Raw genomic sequence first — 14,537 nt, 5'->3', positions numbered from 1 at the left:
ACTTGACCTTGTCGACAGAGAAATCTCCGTAATGTATGAATACAAGCGTCTGTGTCAATTGTAGATGCAACTTCACTATGCACTGCTCTGCTTGCCATGCAAGTGAAGATTATACCATACCTTTTCACAAGGCTTCGTCCACTTTTAACCTCAATAGGACTGAAGCAATCTACTCCCATATCTGTAAATGGGAGGATTATTAGTTTGAATCCTCTTCAGAGGTAAATCGCCATTTTCTCTTCTCCAACTTTTCCACGCTGTCGCCCACATCCAACACAATTTCATATTATCTTTCTTGCAATAGTTAGTTTTGATAATCCAATATTTCTTACGAAGTTGTGACACCATGTGATTTCTTCCTCTGTCCAATCTGTTCATGAATATGTCGTAACAGTAATGTTGAAGTATGAAAGTATCGAGAGAATAATAGGATGCTTAGCCTCTTCAGGCATTGCCAGTCATTTCAGACGTCCACCACCTCTCAGAAGTCATCCTTCCAATACCGGATCCAGCTTATACATTGACTGTCTCTTTTGGCACCATGTACTCCAGCTTCTAATGTCGATATTTCTTTTTTGTATTTTTGTCTTGTTTGACAGAAATAAATAATCACCTTTTCTGCTCTGGGAAGATCCTCAGGATGTAATCCCTGTACGTGGTATGATGCCAAAAAAACTTGCATCTTCGCAACCTTTTCTATCAGTTTTTCAGGATCTTCTTCAGAAATATCCTCAGCAATCTCTTTCCTTCAGACAAACGCAATAACCTTGTTTTGGTTTTAGGAACCCATCCCACCACGGTCACCAACTTTTTCCATGATGAAAAGTGGGTAATTAAGTCATTTGTTATGTTCGATGAATCCTTAGCAATAACATTCACTGTAACATTTTGTTTAATTTCGGGATTTCAAATCCCAACTCAAGCTTTGGCCATTCTCTGTCTGGCTTATGGGAGAAACTCTGGTCCATTGATCCATCTCTTATTGCTTAAGAAGCGATTTGCTGTTATTCCTCTAGAAGCTTCATCCGCAAGATTTTCCTTTGTGTTAACCTATTTCCACTCTGATACATTAGTAGCTCTCCTTACGTAAGAGATTCTGTTTGCTACAAATGTTAGAAAACGCTTGTTCTCATTGTTAAAGTATTTAAGCACTGTAGTACTATCAGTCCAGAAGATAGATTTGTCCAGCTGAAGCTGCAGTTCCTTTTGCAGTATTCTGTCAACTTTTACAACTAAGACTGCGGCAGTAAGTTCCATTCTGGGAATCGTCATTTGCTTCAATGGTGCCACTCTGGCCTTTCCCATTAAGAATGCAACATGTACTTCCTTGATATCATTTTCCAGTCTTAGATATGAAACAGTACCGTAGCCACTTTCACTTGCGTCTGATGCAGTTGTGCATATCTGATTCGACCAAAGTTTGTAGGCTTCATGCACTGGTCCATTTTGAATTCTGAGATTGTGTTGAGATCTGTTAACCATTCTGTCCATCACTGAGAGGAAGTTTTTGTTACACTCTCATCCCATCCAAGTTTTTCCTTGCAATGATCCTGCAAAATCAATGGCTGGCAGTGTAAATGGTGCAAGAAATCCCAAAGGGTCATAAACAGAACCAATCACGGATAGGATACCCCTTCTAGTACATGGTCGCTCTTGAATCGAGATTCTGAACTTGAACACATCTGTTTTAAAGCACCAGTGCAATCCCAGTGCTCTTTCCATTGGCTAATTGTCTTTGTACAAATCCAACTCCCTGGTCTCCTTGGCTCTGTCATCTAGTGGCATGCTTTCCAACACAACACGGCTGCTGCTGATCCACTTGGAAAGCGTGAATCCTCCTTTACTGCAGAAGGAAGTCAGATGTTTTACCATTTGAATTGCTTCTTGTTCCGTAGACATGGATTTTAAACAATCATCCACATAGAAATTATTCTCTACTGTGTTTGTCACTTCTTCTGGGAAATGAGCTTTATTATTCTCGGCGGTCTTCCTTAATGCAAAGTTTACATAACTTGGTGATGATACCGCTCCAAAGAGATGTACCTTCATCCGATATTCAACAAGATCTTGTTGTGCATCCCCATCAGGCTACCATTGGAATCGCAAATAGTCAATATGCTTTTCTGATACTTTCTGAAACATTGCTTTAATATCAGCCATCAAAGCAATCAGTTCTTGTCTGAATTTAATACGAACACCAATGAGTGAGTAGGTAAGGTCCGGACCCTGTAGTAGTTGACAGTTAATTGATATTCCATTGAAGACTGCAGCACCACCCTCAAGGTCCCCTTCTTTGAGTGATACACCCCATGGTGTGGAATATACCAAAGCTCTCTGTCACTTCGATTCAGCTGGTCTGTTGTTACCATTTCAGCATAATCATTGTCAATCATGTCCTTTGGGAAAGATGGATATTCTTCATGAAATTTCGTATTCTTGCCAAACTTGCGTTTCAGATTCTGGGTACGCTGTTCTGCAATGTGACAATTATTCGGCAGGCTAATACTTTCCTGTTTGGAAGGCAAGTCTAGACAATAGTGTGTCCATCTATCATCTTTACTGAGTAGTGCATAATATACAAAAACTTTAACTCCTCTCTGGACATTTCTTCTGATTCCTTACTGGTACTTTCATTGAAGTCGTGATTGTATTGCTTGATCAATAGCTCTTCTAATTTAGCAGTAGATATTTGATTGACAGCAGCAGCAGGGTTGTTATTCTTGTTCCTGTTTCTGTTGTTTCTTCTCAATGAGCCATAGATAACCCATCCGAGTAAGTCAAGTCAAGTCAAGTTTATTTGTCACATACACATACGAGATGTGCAGTGAAATGAAAGTGGCAATGCTCGCGGAACAACAAAACAACCAAACAAATTATAAACACAATCATAACACACATATTATTTTACATAATAAATAATAGAAGGAAAAACGTTCTGTACAGCAAATGGTCTGTCCCCGAGACTGCTGACAAACTCTAGGTTCTAATGCCTTCAAAGCATTTGTTCCAATAAGTTGGTCGATACCAGAATTTATTTTAGGTGTCTCGACATCCTTCAAGTAAGGCCATTGTTTCAAGTCTTCTTGCTTGGGTATATTTAGATGAGGAACAGGCATGGTCTCATGTGCAAACACATCAGATATTTGTATAAAATTGTCTTCCTCCAGACTGGATATTTCCATACCTGTAATATGATGACTATCGCAGGATTTCTCATTCATGGTATGCATTAGAATCTTGGTCTATTCTTCTGTGATGTCCAGCCTTCTCATCAAGCTTTCTGTGCAAAAGGTAGCCAAGCTCCCATGATCCAAAAAAGCATATGTTTGCAACACTGTATTTCCCTGGCTGCTCCTTACCTTTACTGGTAAGGTGGAGAAAATACAGGTTTCTACCTTGACCCCAATATGTGCATTTATTTGAGGCGAGGTAACAGCATCACTAGTAGCTGGCTTCTCCTTCTGTTCTATCTGCTCCTGCTTCTTTTCCGTATTCTTCTGTTCAGTATGAGGTCATTCAGGATGATCTTGATGTGCTTATTACAAGTTATATGACTCTTGCAGTCTTTAACCATGTCCTTTCTTCAAACATCCAAAGCAGATTCACTTCTCCTTTAAGAAATCCATCTTTTCTTTATATTCCTTCTTGAATTTTCGACACCACCTTATGGTGTGACCAACCTCATCACATGACAAACAAAAACCTTGTGGCTTAATGGCAGATGTGTCTCTTTTCTTCTCACCTGTTGTTTCTACAGGTATTACAGCGGTAGCAAAATTACTTTCCTTGGGTCCTGATTTACCTTTTGTTTTAGTAAAGGTAGAAGAATCTTTAACATTTGCTGGTTTAGGATCTTCAATATTCCCATGGCGTAGATTTGACATTAACCATACTTCCTTTTCCATGAAATTCACCAGGTCGGGAAGCATGGCTTCTCGTTTCTCAACTTCCAGTATCAGACCCACTCTATCTCTCCACCTTTCTCTAAGCCTATAGGGCAATTTTAGAACGATAATTCTCATATTACTAACAACATTCATTTCTTGCATGTAGTTGAGATGTTTCATTGAGCAACAACAATTTCTATGAAATATCGCGAACTCATGCAATGCTTTCTCGTCTTCTGCCTTGAAGCTGTCCAAGCATAGGCCTTCTTCATGTATGCATTAGCAATCTGGTGTTCATTAACAAAATGTTCTCTAAGCAATTCTCTTGCCGTATGATAGCCCTCACCTGCAGGCAAATTCTGACAACCTCCAACAAGCTGCTTTGGATATCCGCTTGTGTAATGCTCCAGAAATCGTAAGCGATCTCTTTCATTAGTAGTTTTCATTTCCACTCCCTCCATGAACTGGTCTATGAAAGTTTCATATTGCAAAGGATCACTGTCGTACTTAGGAATTTCAATTGGAGGTAAAGTGGAAGAGATATTATGTTGAGCTAGAGACTCACTAATTCTCATTTGATTCCTCACTAATTCACAGATTTCTTGTTTAAATCCCTCATTGGACTCAGAGGAACAGTGAACAGGCTTCTGAGAAGAGTACCGGGTCGCCGACTTATTACGAGCCTCAACAGACAGTCCAAAAGTTATTTGTTTCGGTCTATCTCCTTATTACTAAATGAAGATTTGCCGCCCACCCACCCATTTGATGCTAGCTCTGAGTCGAGGCCAGAGTGACTCTGGCTGTGGGTTCAATTTAGGTGCTGCTTTCATTCCTATTAAGGAACTTTTCTTCTGAAATACTCTCGCCACATCATGACCCTTGGCCCTTCAATATCTCCCACCTTGCTCCGGCAACTGCCAGTCTCGTGGCTATTTCCAGCCGTTCCTTCTCCTTCCTCAACTGCCTTTTTCGTTCACTTAATTCCTTAGCCTCTCTTCAGCTGTTCTTCTTGTTCCTGAATCTCATATTTTTCTTCCAAGGCTTTCCTTTGACCAGAGACCCTTGTAGTTGAACTGGCTACAGAACCAGATTTTCATCCAGATCTTTGTGTTGAGACATTTGAAATACTATCCTGTGGTCCAATTTCTTCTCCCACTGCAACACCTTGTTGTATCGCACTTCTGAGTGTAGAGTGCGTAAGTTGTTCCATCTCAAATAACTACTTCCTCACATACTCTACAAAACCATCAAAAAAAAATCCACTTTTTCTTGGAAGCACTGGGTGTGTCTTTTGAGCTCTTCCTTGGGCATTAGTGCTTTCAGCAATGCGTCTTGCTTTTCTCCAACCTCGAGACCAAGGCTGAGCAATTGCTCCTGATTATATTGCACTATCATCGCATTCTCTTTGGATTCCATTAGTTTGTTCTGAATTTAAATTTTCTTGATCATCTGCTTCCAGAACTTTTCTCTAACCATCTGGCATCTTTCTGCATAGGCTGCTTCTCCCTTCTCAGTTTGCTTGGTCTCTCTTCCATATCTTCTCTCTTCTGACTCCACAGCTCCCCCTTGTGGCTCCTCTTCGTACTCACCTGTCCCTCGCTCCATGGGTTAATCCTCCTGGCTAACTATCAGATCGTTATCGAAGTGCAGAGCTGGCTATCGGCACATCTAGCTTAAAAACAATCCGTTTATTATGAAGGTCTTTTCTAAAACAAACTGGCAAATACTTGAATACATCTATTTTACAAGATTCCGAAGTCTTCATTCTTCTGTGTTTTGTAAACATCACTAGCTGAGCTTGCCTTATCTATAGAAGTCCATAACATCCAATTGACTTCATCAACTCCGGCTCTCCCCCCCCAAGCCTCCAACCTCATCGTTCCCATGCCCCATACAGCCCGATTTTACCTTCTCCCCAAAATCCACAAACCTGACTGTCCTGGTAGACCCATTGTCTCTGCCTGTTCGTGCCCTACCAAACTCATCTCCACATACCTCAACTCCATCCTATCCTCCCTGGTTAAATCCCTCCTGACCTAAGTTCAAGACACCTCAGACACTCTCCGTCGTCTCCGGGCATTCCATTCTCTAGGCCCCCCCCCCCCCCCTCATCTTCACCATGGACGTCCAGTCACTCCACACCTCCATCCCCCACCAGGATGGTTTCAAAGCCCTCCGGTTCTTTCTCGATCGGAGAACCAACCAATCCCCGTCTACAGATACTCTCCTCCACCTAGCGGAGCTGGTCCTTACCGTTAATAATTTTTCATTTGACTCCTCCCATTTCCTCCATAAAAATATGGGCACATGCATGGGCCCCAGCTATGCCTGCCTCTTTGTAGGGTACGTCGAACAATCCTTGTTCGAGATGTACCAGGGCCACATCCCCAACCTCTATCTCCGCTACATCGACGATTGCATTGGTACTACTTCCTGCACCCACACACAACTCACAGACTTCATCAACTTCGCCACTAACTTCCATCCGGCACTCAAATACACCTGGACCATTTCCGACACTTCCCTACCATTTCTTGACCTCACTATCTCCATTGCAGGTGATAGACTACTGACCGACATCCACTATAAACCCACTGACTCGCATGGCTATCTAGACTACACTTCTTCCCACCCTGCTTCCTGTAAGGACTCCATCCCCTACTCCCAATTCCTCCATCCTCCCACACTCTAAAGACGTGCAAGTTTGTAGATTAATTGAAGTCTGTAAATTGTTCCCTATGTGTAGGTTACATCGAGTGTAGGGGTGAATGCTGGTCGGTGCAGACTTGATGGGCCAAAGGGCCTGTTTCCACATTGTATCTCTACTAAACTAATTTAAAAAAACAAGGTGAGAGAGGGGGACAAATTCCCTGATCTAGATGTAACTCTAGACCCACCAGGGTGATTGGCACTCAACTGCTCCTTAGATCAGATTGCCAGAAATTAGAACAATATACCACTTTTAATAATTATATCAAATTCCTTTCTAGAATACTTTTTGTGTATATTTCAAAATATATTAATTTTTGTGTATAGTATTGCAGGTGCTGGTGGAGCACTCATGTAAAGTATAATGGTGGACAGATTAGGTTGGGGCCTAATTGTTTCTGTAATGCGTTTAAATTCTGTTTGTTCGCAAAATGCTAGTTTTGGAATGCAGAAAAGACTTGCATTATATGGAACGTTCACAATTAAGGGCAGCACAATAGAATTGTTGCCTTGCAGCACCAGGGACCTGTTGGGGGTCCATCCTAATTATGGGTGCTGCCTGTACAGAGTTTCTACTTTTACCATGTGACATTGTGGGTTTTCTCTCGGTGCTCTGGTTTACTCCCACACTCTAAAGAAATAGTTTTGTAGGTTAATTGGTTTTGGTAAAAGTTGTAAATCGTACCTAGTGTGTAGGATAGTGCTCGTGTGATAGTTGGTTGGCGCGGACTCGGTAAGCCAAAGGTATGTTGCCACACTGTATCTCTCTTTAAAGTCCAAACTACTGAGCAATTTAGGTAATTTTGAGCAATGCAAGGATGAAGTAGAGGATCAATAGATCTAACCCCAAGCTTCCTGCATCAATGGCATTTGTTAAAATGAAAACAAATCTTTTTTTATCATATCCTAATAGCAGTCTGGATCTGATGAAGATGGTGAATTCCATGTTATTGATAACCATATAACAATTACAGCACGGAAACAGGCCCTCTCGGCCCTACAAGTCCGTGCTGAACAATTATTTCCCCTAGTCCCATCTACCCGCACTATGACCATAACCCTCCATTCCCTTCCCATCCATATACCTATCCAATTTATTTTTAAATGATAAAATCAAACCTGCCTCCACCACTTCCACTGGAAGCTCATTCCACACAGCTACCACTCTCTGAGTAAAGACGTTCCCCCTCATGTTACCCCTAAACTTCTGGCCCTTAATTCTGAAGTCATGTCCTCTTGTTTGAATCTTCCGTACTCTCAATGGGAAAAGCTTGTCCACGTCAACTCTGTCTATCCCTCTCATCATTTTAAAGACCTCTATCTATCTTAACCTTCTGCGCTCCAGAGAATAAAGACGCATTCCTCAATTCGCTACCATTTACCATGTATGTCCTATTTTGATTTGTCCTGCCAAGATGTAGCACCTCACACTTATCAGCATTAAACTCCATCTGCCATCTTTCAGCCCATTCTTCCAAATGGCCTCTGTAGACTTTGGAAATCTACTTCATTATCCACAACACCATCTATCTTAGTATCATCTGCATACTTACTAACGATGGGCTTTTGCACCCATTTAGGTTATTTGTCCTTCAGAGTGAACCTACTACACTCACCTGTAGCAGTGGGGTGATGCTTGATAAACTCTCATATTTGTGTTGGATCAAGTTGTGTGTTTTTTTTATTCATAGATTAAAGGGAGATCTTGCATATAATTACAGAGGACCTCGTACCAAAGAGGATATAATTGAATTTTCTAACAGGGTGTCGGGGTGAGTAAAATTTTCTTCCTTTTGAAATTTTGGGTTAACAGTAAAATTACTGTTTTGGCTAAGCTAAAAGCACAGTGGTGCAGCGATAGAGTTACTTCGCCACGGTGCCAGCAACCTGGGCTTAATCCTGACCGCTGTTGCTCTTTGTGGAGTTTGCATGTTCTCCCTGTGACTGCGTGGGTTTCTTCCAGGTTTCCTCCCACTTTCCAAAGACGTACAGGTTTGTAGGTTAACTGACTTCTGTAAATTGCTTCAGTGCGTACAATGCAAAAGGGGGATGACATGGAAGTAGTGTGTGGGTGATCAATCGTCAGCATGGATTCGGTGGCCCGAAGAGCCTCTTTCCATGCTATATCTCGAAACTAAACTAAACACACGGGCCTCAAATCAAAAGGTTGAGGTTTGAGTCACTGGAGACGCACTCCAGTGACTGACTGAGTAGTGCTGTACTGTCAAAAGTCTCATCATTTGGTTGAAGCCCTGCCCAGGTTGTACACAATCTACTTCATTGACACTCAGACTGTCATTTCCAAGGCTCAAAGTATTTGGATTACTTTTTTGCGCCCATTTAGGTTATTCATATTCTTCAGGTGGAAATCTACATTGTACCCTCACCTGTAGATGGGGTGATATTGATTTGTGTTGGATCAAGTTGTGTTTGAAATTTTATTCATACCATTAAGGGAGATCTTGCATATAATTACAAGGACTCAGTACCAAACTCCTTACCCCCGTGAATTTGTAACAGGGTGTCGGGTGGAGTAAAATTTCTTCCTTTCAAAATTACTGTTTTGGCTAAGCTAAAAGCACAGTGGTGCAGCGATAGAGTTTACTTCGCCCACGGTGCCAGACGTCACACGCTGTTGCTTCTGTTCTCCCTGTGACTGCAGTTCTTCCTGTACTTGACTGAGGGGGTTCTTCCAAAACGTGTACAGGTTTGTAGGTTAATTGACTTCTGTAAATTGCTTCAGTGCGTACAATGCAAAAGTGGGATGACATGGAAGTAGTGTGTGAGTGATCAATCGTCAGCATGGATTCGGTGGCCCGAAGAGCCTCTTTCCATGCTATATCTCGAAACTAAACTAAACACACGGGCCTCAAATCAAAAGGTTGAGGTTTGAGTCACTGGAGACGCACTCCAGTGACTGACTGAGTAGTGCTATACTGTCAAAAGTCTCATCATTTGGTTAAATATTCAACAGGTACCCTGTTTACCCCCCTCGGGTGGATACAAAAGATCATATGACATTAATTTGAAGAGCAGGAGAATTTTACTTTTTTGGCCCATGATTCATTCTTTGATTAACAAATGTATATGAACTATTTGGTTGTCTGTGAAGACTTGTAATTCCATTGTTTCCAAAATTACTTTTGATTGTATTAGAAGTATTTAGGTGACAAAGTGCTGGCATGCTTGCATTGTAAAAGAGGCTCAATCATTTCCTTTGTACATTATTCTGCAATTTGTTACCATTCAAGAGACAATAGACAATGGGTGCAGGAGTAGGCCATTCGGCCCTTCGAGCCAGCACCGCCATTCATTGTGATCATGGCTGGTCATCCACAGTCAGTACCTGCCTTCTCCCCATATCCCTTGACTCGGCTATCTTTAAGAGCTCTATCTAACTCTCTCCAGAAAGCATCCAGAGAATTGGCCTCCACTGCCTTCTGAGGCAGAGAATTCCACAGATTCACAACTCTCTGGGTGAAAAAGTTTTTTCTGCATTCAAAATGGCCAAATCCTTATTCTTAAACTGTGGCCCCTGGTTCTGGACTCCCCCAACATCGGGAACATGTTTCCTGTCTCTAGCATGTCCAATCCCTTAATCTTATGTTTCAATAAGATTCCCTCTCATCCTCTAAATTCCAGTGTATACAAGCCCAGTCGTTCCATTCTTTCAACATATGACAGTCCCGCCATCCCGGGAATTAACCTCGTGAACCGACGCTGCACTCCCTCAATAGCAAGAATGTTCTTCCTCAAATTTGGAGACCAAAACTGCGCACAATACTCCAGCTGTGGTCTCACTTGCGCCCTGTACAACTGCAGAAGGACCTCTTTGCTCCTATACGCAACTCCTCTTGTTATGAAGGCAACATGCCATTAGCTTTCTTCACTGCCTGCTGTACCTGTGTGCCTACTTTCAGTTGCATGCTTACTCTCATTCCATGTAATCAGATGCAATGTTTAAGCTTTCTATATTTTAGTGGCTCATTCAGTAGTTTTGTCCTAGAACCATCATATCAGTTTCATGGTTTTTTAACTTGTCATAAATTAAGAGATTGATTCAATTGGGTAATGTGACGGGTATGTCTTCATTTTTAATATTTTGACCTCCTTGGGGTGCAATTTTAACTTTTTAACAGAACTGGAAATTTGAAAAAACAAATGTATATTGGGTTGCAGAGAGTGTGAGGAGTGAAGAAGCATATGGAATTGAGAAACTAGATGAAAAATTAATCCGAAATAAATGCTAAGGTTCAGGAGTTTAGCTCAAAATTGATTGTGTATGTATCTTTTTTAATGGGGTCTTTGTGTGAGAAATACATGTTCTCTGTAAATTCACAATGAGGAGATCTCTGGCTGAATAGTCCTTGGGATTGAAAGGAAAGTGAATAGAGGTTTAATAGTAATAGGTGATGGATGTGGGAAAAAATACGACTAAAGTTTTCAAAGGAAAGGTGTGGTTGAACAAAGGTATCAGTCTGAAGAGTCTCGTCCTGAAACGTCACCTATTCCTTCTCTCCAGAGATGCTGCCTGTCCCGCTGAGTTACTCCAGCATTTTGTGTCTATCATTGGGTGTCATGCGTCGTGGAGATATGGCACTCACTGTCTTCATCATTACTTATTCTTTGATTAACGAAGGATTAGAGGTGATGTTTATGTAGAACTTCCATTGGAAAATGCTGCCTTAGCATTTCGACCTTTCTCCACTTCGCTTCAATCTCTGCCAAAGAAAAATGAGATTAAAGAAATGTAAAAAAAAGTTAACGGAGATGGGTACAGTTGAAAAACAGATGGTGCAAAATTGCCATAACATTTATAGGAATAGTCTCCAAAATGTTAGCAGCTAATGCTAGTTTGTCTAATAAAAACTGCAATGTTTATATGCTTTGTAAGTGCCTACTCCTTGCCTTTATATCCATAAATACCAAAGGATTTGTTTTATGCTTTGGATAATGTTCTATTGTCAACTGTTGGGAGACATGGGAAGGGAGTGAGTTTCTTGCACTGGTTCTCTCACTGAACCGGCAAATAGATGATGAAAAGCATAGATCGTCTTAATTTTGCTGGATACCAGGTTTTCAGATATTTTTGATATTTTAAATATATGAAAATGTTGTGACAACCATTCCAATGCTGCACTCATCTTTTGTGAACTTTGATGTGTAAGATGGTTCACCTACAGTGCCAAAAGCTAAAATATTTGAGCATGTCATTCAGTGCTGCTTCTCGCTCTCCTTGCACGCTAAGATCAAGGTTCCCATGCTCCCTTGAAGCTTAGTAGGTTGACTGCAAAAATTATTATACTTCTGCATAACGTAATGTTGGGATAATATCTAATAGTCCAAAAAATATGGCAGTCTTAATAGCACCAACGTTTCAAGCGTGCCTTATTAATAGGGTTTAGTTTCGAAGAATGTTCACGTGTGCACTATAGAGAAGCCGAGCTTGTGTTTGAAACTTATAATAAATGTAAACCAACAGAATAAAGTCTGCATCAGAAGAGGTTGCACTTATTGTGATGGTTCACAAGAGTTTATTGTGAACCATCAAATCTTAATTGTGAGGTATTGACATGTAGAACCAATAATAAACATGCGTTTTGAAAATTGTGACATTGATATATTTTGTTTGTTTTAATAGACCGTTAGTGAGATCACTTCCCACTCAACAACTCTTTGATCACAGGCAACAGAGGCATCTGGTTTTCTTTGTTTACGTTGGTGGTGAATCTCCTCTGAAGGTGTGAAAATTAGTGTTTACTTTAAATGTAGAACTGCATTCATCACGTTTTCTTAATCACCTGCCATAATTTTAGAAAATTATAAGAAGAATATAAATGTAAAGACACCTGGGTCTCAATCCATCCTATTTAAATTGGCCAATCCAGAGAAATTATGAAGATTTCCAGCATGTGGGGCCACCAATGTTAAAAGTGAATGGCACTTGTAGCATAGATATTAAGCTGCTTGAGAGAGCATAAGTTCTTGCTGCTTTCTTGCAAACATGCCAATTATTATACGAGCTTCCAGAGCAGCCAATATTGTACTACCTTTTTGTATTGTACTACACATCGACGACTGCTTTGGTGTCACCTCCTGCACCCGCACACAACTGACTGACTTCATCCACTTCACCACTAACTTCCATCCAGCACTCAAATACACCTGGACCATTTCCGACACTTCCCTACCATTACTTGACCTCACTATCTCCATTGCAGGTGATAGACTTCTGACCGACATACACTATAAACCCACTGACTCCCATGGCTATCTGGACTACACTTCTTCCCACCCTGCTTCCTGTAAGGACTCCATCCCCTACTCCCAATTCCTCCGTCTACGCCGCATCTGCTCCACGGATGAGGCGTTCCACACCAGGACATCTGAAATGTCCTCATTATTCAGGGAACGGGGGTTCCCCTCCTCCACCATAAATGAGGCTCGCACCAGGGTCTCTTCCATACCCCGCAACACTGCTCTCCCCATCCCCCCACTCGCAACAAGGGCCGAGTCCCCCTAGTCCTCACCTTTCACCCCACCAGCCATCACATACAAAAAGTAATCCTCCGTCAGTTTCGCCACCTCCAACGTGACCCCACCACTCGCCACATCTTCCCATCTCCCCCCATATCTGCCTTCCGCAAAGACCGCTCCCTCCATAACTCCCTTGTCAATTCTTCCCTTCCCTCTCGTACCACCCCCTCCCCGGGCACTTTCCCTTGCAACCGCAAGAGATGCAACACTTGTCCCTTTACCTCCCCCCTCGACTCCGTTCAAGGACCCAAGCAATCGTTCCAGGTGCGACAGAGGTTTACCTGCATCTCTTCCAACCTCATCTAGTGCGTCCGCTGCTCTAGATGTCAGCAGATCTATATCGGTGAGACCAAGCAGAGGTTGGGCGATCGTTTCGCCGAACACCTCCGCTCGGTCCGCAATAACCAAGCTGACCTCCCGGTGGCTCAGCACTTCAACTCCCCCTCCCACTCCGTCTCCGACCTCTCTGTCCTGGGTCTCCTCCATGGCCACAGCGAGCAGCACCGGAAATTGGAGGAACAGCACCTCATATTCCGTTTGGGGAGTCTGCATCCCGGGGGCATGAACATCGAATTCTCCCAATTTTGTTAGTCCTTGCTGTCTCCTCCCCTTCCTCAATCCCCCTGCTGTCTCCTCCCATCTCCCAGCCTTCGGGCTCCTCCTCCTTTTTCCTGTCTTGTCCCCACCCACCCCCGCCCCCGATCAGTCTGAAGAAGGGTTTCGGCCCGAAACGTTGCCTATTTCCTTCGCTCCATAGATGCTGCTGCACCCGCTGAGTTTCTCCAGCTTTTTTGTGTAACCTTGTTTGGAAGTCACAAACTGAATAACTTAATAAGTACACTTGCAGTCAACTTCAAACATGCTCTTAGTATTTAGAAAACATAATATAAAATTAATGATTTTCTTGGAAAAAGACGTTAATTTGGGCAACCAGATTGTTTGATAAAAGTTAAAATTATTCACAAATTTGGCGACTTTAAGAAAGTGGTCAATGACATGATTAAGGTGTGTGTTATGGGCAGGGATTCTCAGGGTTAATTGATTGAGATATCCTTAAAAATGTTAAGTATGATAAGAAAATCTAACTGAACATATTGAAATTTGCTGAACTATTAAGGATGAGTTTGGATAATTTTGATTTGCTTGGATTGGAATGAATGAACCCAAAGCCCAGTGCTAACTCAATCTGCCACCAACATTGAAAATTGTTGTATGGAAAGGATCTTGAAATTTGAAATTTGGCGAAATGAGTACAAATGTAAAGTAATCATAAATATGTACAGATTGGTTGTTTAAGGCAGGGTGCACCATACAAGTTTACAGGATTAATCCTGGAATATATGAAATAATGGTTTTTCTGAATTCACTGATATTTTCTTTTGTTTTTTCAGTTATTCTATCAAA

At 41.8% G+C, this 14,537-nt stretch overlaps 1 protein-coding gene across 1 annotated transcript in view; it reads left to right on the top strand.

Moving 5' to 3' along the window:
• The window catches only part of LOC129696072 (protein disulfide-isomerase TMX3-like), a 101,665-nt gene that overhangs the window by 8,295 nt on the left and 78,833 nt on the right, over positions 1-14,537 (top strand). Inside the window, exons 4-5 of the mRNA XM_055633479.1 lie at positions 8,288-8,368; positions 12,238-12,337. Of these exons, the coding sequence (XP_055489454.1) occupies positions 8,288-8,368; positions 12,238-12,337 (181 nt within the window). The remainder of the gene's footprint in view (positions 1-8,287; positions 8,369-12,237; positions 12,338-14,537) is intronic.

This window comes from Leucoraja erinacea, chromosome 4 (assembly GCF_028641065.1).
Source record: "Leucoraja erinacea ecotype New England chromosome 4, Leri_hhj_1, whole genome shotgun sequence".
NCBI lineage: Eukaryota > Metazoa > Chordata > Chondrichthyes > Rajiformes > Rajidae > Leucoraja > Leucoraja erinaceus.
The sequence above is the reverse complement of the archived record's forward strand: the minus strand, read 5'-3'. Positions and strand labels throughout refer to the sequence as shown.